General features: G+C 40.6%; 2 protein-coding genes across 3 annotated transcripts; one reads left to right on the forward strand and one right to left on the reverse strand.

The window, feature by feature from the left end:
* Positions 1-58: 58 nt before the first annotated feature.
* tmem50a (transmembrane protein 50A) lies at positions 59-4368 on the forward strand. Of its 2 annotated transcripts, none has more exons than XM_027029215.3 (7): positions 59-208; positions 999-1104; positions 1219-1331; positions 1613-1680; positions 2300-2392; positions 2603-2663; positions 2807-4368. In XM_027029215.3, exons 1-7 carry the CDS (start codon positions 138-140, stop codon positions 2850-2852), a joined length of 558 nt encoding a protein of 185 aa, XP_026885016.1. In that variant the 5' UTR covers positions 59-137; the 3' UTR covers positions 2853-4368. The 2 variants fall into 2 exon arrangements, with proteins under 2 accessions (XP_026885016.1, XP_081580493.1); XM_081724367.1 differs by lacking the exon at positions 59-208 and adding an exon at positions 227-272.
* On the reverse strand, positions 4150-9821 carry rhd (Rh blood group, D antigen). Its single transcript, XM_027029214.3, has 10 exons — positions 9554-9821; positions 8305-8503; positions 7547-7697; positions 7117-7264; positions 6736-6890; positions 6198-6332; positions 5774-5901; positions 5444-5523; positions 4971-5044; positions 4150-4787 (listed from the first exon to the last, which is right to left on the reverse strand). The coding sequence occupies exons 1-10, from the start codon at positions 9702-9704 to the stop codon at positions 4761-4763; spliced, it is 1248 nt and encodes a 415-aa protein (XP_026885015.2). The 5' UTR covers positions 9705-9821; the 3' UTR covers positions 4150-4760.
* Between the last annotated feature and the right edge of the window lie 265 nt (positions 9822-10086).

Consider the following 10086-nt stretch of genomic DNA (forward strand, 5'->3'; position numbering starts at 1 on the left):
TTCACTCGTCAGTATTTGCACGGTGCAATCATATTACCTATTGCACATGTCACGTATGTACCGCTTAACGATTGCAGAGTAGGTTCGTGGGAGAGTCGCGTGGAAACGAAGGCCGAACGGGAGCGCGTGCAGTGAGCATGCGCGTCGCTGAACGTCCGCACGAAGAGAATTGTTTGTTTGGCGCTACGGACGACGCATTTACTGTAAGGTGAGATGACTGGCATGTGAAACATCTACATATATATGTCGTTTGAGTCATTCAACTCGTGGAGGTAAAGTGGATTGATTTCTTTGTCGGCTGTTTCGTGAATGTTTGACGGAGCGATTGTTGGCCAAACAACACATCCCAACTAGCTGGTTAGCTAGCTGCTAGGCTAAGATAGGCAGGTTAGACAGGGTGCTAGCTAGCTTGGGATGGCTACATACCGACTAGTATTGGTGCTGGGTCAGTATTTACGCATTTAGCTGACGCTTTTATCCGAAGCGACTTACAATCGTGACTGAAAGCTGTTGGTCAACATACGGCAGCACCTGTTTAAAAAGGTGTATTTTCCACTATTTGTACTTTTGACATTTTCCACTGAGCCTTTGGCGTGAAGCCAGTGACTTTTATAATCGGGACTAAATCAGTCAGCTAGTTCAGCTAGTCGCCTTGGAAGTAGAGTTAGGAAGCTTGTTAGCTGGTTATGTACTGTAGAGTCGGCATGACAAAGTCTACTCATCAGTTCTACAAGTCTGTTTAAGCAGATCTTGTCTTTGGCGTGGCGTACTGTCATCACCTGTGTGTATTCTGCGAAGAAGATGAAAACATTGTTCGCCTTCTTCCGGAAATGTTTCTACACGTCCGTCTTATTTGTGTTATGAAGGTTTTACGTAATTTCGTTACGCACTAATTATGTTGAGTGCACGTACACTGTTCATTTGATTGTTAAAAATATATGAATGCAGTAATTTGTGTTTTTGTACTCTAGCTAAATGTCGGTTTCACTTGCGTTCAGGACGATGTCAGGTTTCCTGGATGGTATCAGATGTGGTGACTGCGAGTGCAGTGTTGACTGGGCAGAAAAGAGAAACACCATCGCCTCCATAGCAGCCGGCGTACTGGTATATGGGTTTTATATAGCTATAAGTTATACTTCCTGTTTTCCATGTGTTGATTTACTTATGTGCTCCTGTGACTGATCAACCAGTGTCACAAACGTATTCACTTGTGTGTAGTTTTTCACAGGTTGGTGGATCATAATCGATGCAGCAATAATGTACCCTAAGGAAGATGATTTTCACCATGCTTACCACACCTGTGGAGTCATCGCTACAATCGCATTTCTTATGCAAGTGAACCATGCTACTTGTTTGTACAAGCTATTCATCTGCAATAATGTAGTGCTCTCATGCTCCGTTGTGGAGCTTTAAGTAGTGATATGGCTAGACAAGAATAGCTCACGTATTTTAAAGATTTTAAAGAATGTTTGTAGCTTGTCCCAGATATTCTCACCTATTATCTAACACAGATAGTGTTGCATGGAGCAGTCAGTTTCTGTTTTTATGGCCCTCATTGAGAAGAGCGGCACAGCCGGTCTAAATGAAGGGATTCTTGCTATGTCTGATACAGGATCAACGCTGTGTCAAATGGGCAGGTGAGAGGTGACAGCTACAGTGAAGGCTGCATGGGGCAGACAGGTATGTGTTTTTGTATGAGGACAGTTGAGCTACTGTTGAAACTCCAGACAGTGGTGTAATTCCCTATCATTAAATTACCAGTAATGAGTAATTTACTGAATCTTTGATAGTCCTGTTTGAAGTTTAATTTGTTAACTCGCTAAACTGATTTATAACTGTAGGAGAGATGACTGTAAATAGGCTGGCCAGAGCAGACAAACTTGTTTGTCCAAATATGCTGCAGTATCTGGACAGACACATGCACATGAGGAGCTGTCTGAGGCTGAGGGTGTGCAGAGAGGATTGGGCATGTGTAGTATTGTAGAGCTATGCTGAGAGAAACTGTATTACATAGAACTGTGCAGCACTGCATAGGTTCTGCCTGTATGCTCTCTGCATCCTGTAAGTGCAGCCCACACAGTGTCTGTGACGTGTGCTGATGTGTTGGGTGCCGGAGTGCGACGTGTGCTGATGTGTTGGGTGCCGGAGTGCGACGTGTGCTGATGTGTTGGGTGCCGGAGTGCGACGTGTGCTGATGTGTTGGGTGCCGGAGTGCGACGTGTGCTGATGTGTTGGGTGCCGGAGTGCGACGTGTGCTGATGTGTTGGGTGCTGGACCGTGACATGTGCTGATGTGTTAGGTGCCAGAGTGTGGCTCTTCATTGGGTTCATGTTGGCCTTTGGCTCTCTCATCGCTTCCATGTGGATCCTTTTCGGAGGTTTTGTTGTGCCTGGTAAGTTTTTCTTTCATAAACTTCACTTCTACATTCTCTATTGATCTTTTGATGTCGCTAAAATATTAGCGTATGTGCACACTGACCAGTCTATCATGTCGAAATCCTGACTGAATGGAACATCAAATCATCTTGCCTTACCATATACCGTACACCTTACTGTCTTCCACTGGGGGATCTTCCCTGCTGATGTTTTGTTGTGGTTGACAGCAAAACCAGCTGTGTACCCTGGGATCGCAGTGTTCTTCCAAAATGCGTTCATCTTCTTTGGGTATGTTTTTAGACGTGTAAAAGCATACTTTAGAATTCCTGAAATTTTACAGTTCCTTAATAGGAAGAATACATTAAAACACTAACTTTTGTTTGTCTCTGAAGCTGTGTATTTGGGCCTTTGTTCTTGTTTTTAATCTGTAGGGGTCTGGTGTTCAAGTTTGGACGTACAGAGGACCTTTGGCAGTGAAGAGATTGAACATCCCTGAGCTTGATTAACCACGTGTGTTTGATTTATTTCATCCTTCTGTTTCTCTCCTGCTCTTTCCTGCTCTTAAATACTGTCCCTCTTTGCTGTGACGGCTGGTGCTCTGTGGCCGTATAAGTAGGTGGAGCTTCAGCTTCACCACGCCCCCCCAGGACACATCCCTCTTCTTTTGAAACGTGATGTATTTGCTTCATGACGCCCTCAGGCCCAAACATGTGTAACATCAACATGCGGATAATCTGGAACCCTACCAATCAATACTCTGCTCATACTGAAATCACCTCATATAGGGTTGTTTTTTGTTTTTGTTTTTTGATGGATATGATGACCACAGAAGTAAAAGAAGGAGGCGGTGTTGTGACAGCACACTGCCGTGGTGACCAGGACAGCTCGGTTGTGCTGACAGAAACTCTCCACTGTAACCTATTCCCAGCTCCATTCCTCCCTGCAGAACTGCACTGCCTTCGTGTTTGTTTTGTAGCCACCGTCTTCTTGGACTCTGTTTAGCTCTTGCTCTGCAATACTCACTCAAATGAGTCCTGGTTACCCTGTAGATGTGATCCGAGGGAGCTTTGTTCCCAGCGGTTTCACCGGGGTTTTCCATACGGAGTTCACAGGGGACTGAGCAAACTTGGCTTTAAAAGGGGAAACTAATATGAGATTTTTCTTTTAATATACCTATATGTACTTTTTTGTAATTAGATGTGAGGATGGGGCTAATCAGATCCATAATCAAAGCTACTTGTACAGGGAGATTAAAAGCTAGTGTTTCTGAAAACGGCTTTTTCATTTTCAGTTTTGTGTGCATCTCAGATGCTTGCACAAGTTTAGTGTCACATTTGTTTCTGCATCAATTTGTTTGGAATAGTCATACATATTCTGAAAGAGTTTCCACCAGTGTCTTGTTCCTAACTGAGCTCTTGGCCAGTTCAGTTCATTCTCACCCCCACCCCCTTTTTGTAGAAAATGCAAATATACAAACTCATGTTTGTTGAACAGCACTGGAGGTTGTTCCTGTGTAGGTCTTTGTAACTATATTCTTTATTATTTGATTTTGTACTCTTTATTTCATGAGGTTCTGTATCTTTTAGCTTTGTTTGCACTCTGTTTATGTGGCTACCTTATAGAAAAGATGACAATAAGACGAGCACAGTTTCTCTATTTGTGTAGTCAGAGAGCTGACGTCTGTGGGAGAAGCAGATTTGGTAGCACTAACTCATTAATGGTGTTTGTTAAGAAACACACTTTCACTATACTTTAGACAAAAAGAGTAAAGATATTTGATAGCTAAAGTGATGCATCAAAATTAAAAAAAAAAAAGGCTGTTGGATGTTGGCACTATATTCAGCTTGTGATGTATTTTTATTGAGCACATAACTAATGATCACGTTTTGTGTTTCATTTACCACACATCTAAAAAGTCACATTGTACTACTATAAAAGTCACATTGTACTACTATAATTTATTTGCTGCCTAATAAATTCAGTTAAGATCTAACAGTGATGCTAAGCTTTCTATCTCTCTTCTCTTTAACATTGGAATTTGCACACAAAGAAGTTAACCAAGACTGTATTATAGACACTGGATGAAGGCCTTTCTCTCTTATGTAGTGCGTTTGTACACTCTGGCACTGTTTAACTGAAAGTTGTGTGTGTTTACATTGGTAGCATTTAACTTAAGGACCTGTTTGTATACTCTGGCAGCATTTAACTAATTCAGTCGGCCTTCGGTTTAGCCAGGTCTGGGTTATCCTGTTGTGTCGGTTGTGGTAATCAGTGCATTTCTGTAATGTCGGAGGTATGTTTATTTAGACACTTCACACCCATAACCACACATACATAAAACCTTGTTTGAGTCTTCTTGGTTTTCCTGAATAAGCCACTGTTTTCTTAATTGTGCACTGCTAAGTGTGGGAACTGCAAAAGACACATCCAAAAACAAGTGAGAGATAAACAGTAAAATACAAATGAATTTGATTAATGACTATTTTTTTTTTCTATTTGCACTAATCTGAAATCTTTTTTTCCAAAATGTTTATGGTATGTCTAAGACAGGGCAGGCTATATGATTATGTGGAGTGAGGTTTAAAACCTACTCACCTCCCAGAATGCCTGATCATCAAAACACTTCCTGTCTTGCTGAGGTTTCCAAAATTTCAATTTCAGGAGGAATCCTGTAAATGTATATATATTCATAGTAGTCTGAAGTTCAGGGGAACATGTAGATAAGGCAATCTAGTAGGCTTGTTGTCTAATTAATTTTGCATATGTATTAAGCATGCAGTTTATTAAATCTAACTATCAAAATTATGTGAGTATTGCAAATGGGTTTATAAGTAATGGTTTAAAGCTCAGTGGTGTTTTCTGAAACTTGATGGAACTTTATGGAATTCTGTTGGGCTTTACATATATCTACACTGCTATAACACTGATGAGTTATATCATCTTCAAATCAGATGTGAAACACATTTATAACCACATATTGTATGAATAGCTGTCTCATTATAAACACGCCTTCAGTTTTGCAGGTGGGTGTTCCAACCTAGATATAGGGTTGTACCTTGGCGACATACCTGTGATGGTGCCTGTAACCAGGCTCATACTGACGGAGATGAGTAAAATACAGATGTAATGCACTGCAAACCTGATGGCTCTGAGGAAGATGTGCGCACACACACACACACACATACACATACATATATATATATATATATATATATATGATGGAGTATACGTTTCTGTGACTGAACATATTAGACCACTATAACAAGAAAAATACTAGACTTCCTAGTTTTACATAATGTTTTACTTTAATGTACTTTACATTACATAAGTATTGCCATGGTAAATGGCATGTAAAAATCCATCCTAAAACGGCTGCATAATATGAAATGTAACTTTACATTGTGGCATCATCAGTGTTGACCAGCTGTAGGAAAAGATCAGCAAACCATCCCAGAATTCCTGGTATAGCATGTACACTCAGGACACCACAGGTATCATGACACTCAAAAGCAAACAGCATGTGATCCTGGGAGACATAGGGTTAATTATTGATGACTGACAAAACACAGATCTACAATGAAATCACTTCCCCTGGAAAATTGCTAGTAACCTAATCACTGCAATTCTCAAAGTTGTACCAATATAACACATATAAGCCATATATAAAATGTATATTAAATTTAAAGTAGAAAACATCTTTACACCAACATGTCAACATGATATGAACAAATGTGATTGAAGTCTGTCTCCTAACCAAAGCAAGGCTATCAAATCTGTTTGCTTTGGACAGACTCATTGGTCCTGTAATCTGCACTTACCTACCTTCATATATCGAAATCCCAGAGTGGACAAAAGAGTAGCACACATGCCAATCACCATGGCGACCCATGGATCAAGGACTGTTCTGATTGCTCCAATAGCAACCCCACCTGCCAGGGCGGCACCCTGCACATGCACCTGGTGGAAGACACATGGAGTCAGAAGAGTGTAAGAACGTCTTTAGACATCTTACACAACCAATTTTAACTATGTAAAAATGTATTTTACCTGAAAAGCATTTATCTGTCTTTTAGATTAACTTACTAAATTGGATGTGGTGAAATGTTAGCGATAGCTAACATATTTTCTGAGAGATTTCTCTGAGATAATTCTCCGAGATATTCTCTAAGATAATTCCTATAGGTAGGGGATTGTATCACAGTGCAGGAATATACTAGTATATCTTAATCTTCAAGTAAATCACTCTTAAATTAAGCATTTATTTAATTTAATTTAGATTCAGATTAATGTATCTTAACCTTAAAACTATCTTAGTCCATCTTAAAAGTTAATATCTGAAAGAGAAGCTCCGCAGACTCACCAGGTTGATTTTCCCTTTGGGACTCAGCAGCACAGAGAGCGCCATGGCTGTTACTGCACTTACTGCCAGGGACAGATATGTGCTATACATGATCCTGATTTCCTGAGCTTCCACAAAGTTAATACTAGGCCAGAACATCCACAGTAACAGCATCCCTAGGGGTAGGAGCAAGAGCAATTTTAATTAAGTCACATAAAGCTTAAGTAACGTCCTGTCACAGAACAGGCAGAGGAGCCTTTTGACTTTCATTTATTATATTCTTTGTCAGTAAAAAATCAGGCAGAGAAGGCAAATCCGTGGACAAGAAAAAACGGTTATTGTGAATTTCTGCTTAAATATCAGGTGTTTTATTTAATTGGATTAGGTGTGTTGCTTGCTCACCTAGTGTAGAAAACAAGCCAGTTTTGCTGTCAAACTTTTCCTTCTCGTGCCTTGGCTCAGCCTCACTGCGATAAAGCACCCAGGACGTCATCACTCCAAAAAGAGCACCAAACACATGCAGCTGCATTGTGGTGTTGAATGTGTCATTCTAATAAAGAACAGTGATCATCTTAGTGAGAACTTAAAGTATAAACTGCATTTAAGCAATGTTTGACTGAATATATCTGCGCTGTTTAAGTCTCTAAGAATGTAAGTATTTCGTTCAGAACAGAGATGGGAAAATTAGATTCTTCAGGATGTATGTGAATACTCTTTGCTCAGCCTTTGAAATATCCCTCTAAAGCACATTTCAGATGTTTGCTTTTCCAGAAAGCAACTGAAAAAACTAAAGGAAAATATCCAAGTGTGCCTTGGATACGGAACTTCTCACCTTGAAAAGTTTTTTTATGAGCCCCTGGTTCACCACAAGCCCTGTGACCTCAAGGAGCCCCAGCAGGAGCAGCTGTGCAGGGTTGGTCTTACCGTGGACTGCACCCATGGCAACAAGAGCCGAGGCTGCACACAGCTCTGCATTAACCAAGCTGGTGGAGGAAGAAAGAGGAATCATTTGGGTGAAAATAATCATTTGGGTGGGAGGAATCATTCTGGTTGGGTAATGGAATACTAAACGTGACCACCACATGCTGAATCTTCTGAAAGTCAGAGGCAAACAAATCTTTCCTTTGCATTACTGGACATGTAGTTAGAGAAAAGCAGTCCATGCTGACAGATTCTAAAATCTGTTTTGCTTTTCCCAGACTGCTGGAGCTGTTTTACTGATTTGAGAGTGAATCCTTAGTTTGTCTGCATAGTGACAAATTATGACAGACTGTGAAAGTGTCATTATGATGTGTCTGAAAGGGTGTCCCACATGCGTCATGATGACGTGTCTAAAAGGGTGTCTTGTGTGCGTCATGATGACATGTGTCTGAAAGGGTGTCTCACATGCGGTATGCTAAAGTGTATCTGTGGTCATGGTACGCAGTGTTCCTCAAAAGAACTTTATCTATAGTGAGTCTGCAAGTGGAGAGAGGAAACTCCTCTCTGTTTGTCTAAGGTCTAGTTCTGGTGCCAGGTTTGCAGGAAAAAGAACCAGAACCGAGCACTCTTGTCTTATAAATGATCATACCCACACAAGTATGTCCTTGCCTATTCAGGTTGATTTGGACTGGCCATTTGAAATGGCTGGAGTGGAAAGATGACAGGAAGGCATTGATGAAGGTGGCCCACTGGACTACCATTGCGGCCACCAGCAACCCAAAGCCTGTCCCGCTGAAGCCATACCGCACCAGGAACATGGACATGAAGCCAAAGCCCAGGAACACTATCACATGAACATCTTGAAAGTCTGTGTGGAAAGAAAGGTGGGTAAGTTACATGTGCAAAAGCAGAATTGTGTGTGATTATAGTAAGTAATTTCTTTAATTCATTTTTAAAAAGTCAGTATAATCTGTCCTGTCTAACACAGGCCACTGTGTGTCTCCCAAATTTACTGATTTATTGACCTGAAAGCCAACACTCTTTTTAGCTGTTGCTGTAACAGTAAATACAATGCAGTAGATGTTACTGTTACTTTCCATCTAAAACCACTAGAGGGCGAGTTGTACTTTGTTGTCCACATTATTTAGACATGGCCCTGTTAATCAGGCAGTATAGGTGCAGTTGTCGAGGAATCTGGGAATGTCTCCTTTAGTTTTGGGACTGGGAGGCTATGGATAATGCAGCCGATCATGTCTTTCATTTGATAAGTGTTGTTAAATCTAAGGATTCATTAAAACTAAAAATCATTCAATGCCCAGATATGTTTTAATAACAGATTATCTGATGAACAAACCACTTACCTGCTTTCTGCCAGAAACCCAGTACTACTGAAGGAGTAGCAGCTGGGAAATTAGGGCAAATCATTCTTCATTAGCAGATGAATGTTTGCAAACATGGTTAAAGGGTGGAGGGTTTCTTATCACCCGAGACCAGCAGAGCTTGCCATCCCCACCCAACAGCGAGGGCAAGGACAAGCCTCCACTTTCTTAAACACCACACAGACTAATCAAGCTGGATGCTGCAATACACTCGAAATGATACATTTTAAATGTCAGACTGCCTGGAGAAGAGTTTGCCTTTCCAGGGCAGACGCACATTTAAAAACTGAGTTATTCATTCACACCTGACTGAAGCAGATCGTATATGATAAATTAATACCAGAGGTACATTAACTTATTTGCTCATCCACGATATTACATGTGTATGCATGTGGTTGGTTTCTTTCTTCAAACACAGCATAAAGCAGAACGTATAACACAACCTAAATACACACACACACTATATATATATATATATATATATATATATATATATATATATATATATATATATATATATATAATGAATAAAGACTTACTTGCATATAAGTAAAGAAACTCTTGATTTTTCGTCTTTTTAAATTCCTCTGTTTCCACAAAAAAAGCAAAAAGCACAATGAAGATGATCTCTAGCATCAGAGCCATGGCTGGCAGCCGGGCCCAGAGACTGGGAGCGTAGTGAGGGGCCATGAGTGAGCGTTCAGCACTCTGTGGGTCTGTGCATGTCTGAGCAAAGCTGAGCTGGTTCTACTCTACTGGCCAGGGAGAGGAGCACATGCAACCAGTCCTCTGAACTGTGAGCACCAGGATGTTCCATGCAAGTACCCAGAGGGACCTGCGTGCCAGAGATATGTTCCATTTAGGCTGTTTTTTTTTGTTTTTTTTTTCCCAAGTGAAGTTGCTGCTGATTATCTCATGTTTTAACTAAAGGAAGTCTAAATTTTGGCTTTCATTATACAAATTATTAAATCAGAGGTTACTAAAAATGTCACTTGTGCGGTTCTTGAGTAGTTATTAACCATGATGGTAACATGCAAAAATATAATGTAATATAATGCATTTCTAGTCTACT

The sequence above is a fragment of the Electrophorus electricus genome, chromosome 12 (genome assembly GCF_041902795.1).
Source record: "Electrophorus electricus isolate QZ-2024a chromosome 12, ASM4190279v1, whole genome shotgun sequence".
Classification (NCBI taxonomy): Eukaryota; Metazoa; Chordata; class Actinopteri; order Gymnotiformes; family Gymnotidae; genus Electrophorus; species Electrophorus electricus.

Bases quoted from the DNA above. Each gene is read 5' to 3' on its own strand.
- tmem50a (XM_027029215.3), top strand. From the start codon at position 138: ATGCGCGTCGCTGAACGTCCGCACGAAGAGAATTGTTTGTTTGGCGCT. The intron at 1,105-1,218 runs GTATATGGGTTT...ACTTGTGTGTAG, and splicing joins CCATAGCAGCCGGCGTACTG to TTTTTCACAGGTTGGTGGAT. The intron at 2,393-2,602 runs GTAAGTTTTTCT...TGTGGTTGACAG, and splicing joins CGGAGGTTTTGTTGTGCCTG to CAAAACCAGCTGTGTACCCT.
- rhd (XM_027029214.3), bottom strand. From the start codon at position 9,704: ATGGCCCCTCACTACGCTCCCAGTCTCTGGGCCCGGCTGCCAGCCATG. The intron at 7,265-7,546 runs GTGAGAAGTTCC...GTTCTTTATTAG, and splicing joins TCATAAAAAAACTTTTCAAG to AATGACACATTCAACACCAC. The intron at 5,045-5,443 runs GTATGTCGCCAA...ATACATTTACAG, and splicing joins GGTTACAGGCACCATCACAG to GATTCCTCCTGAAATTGAAA.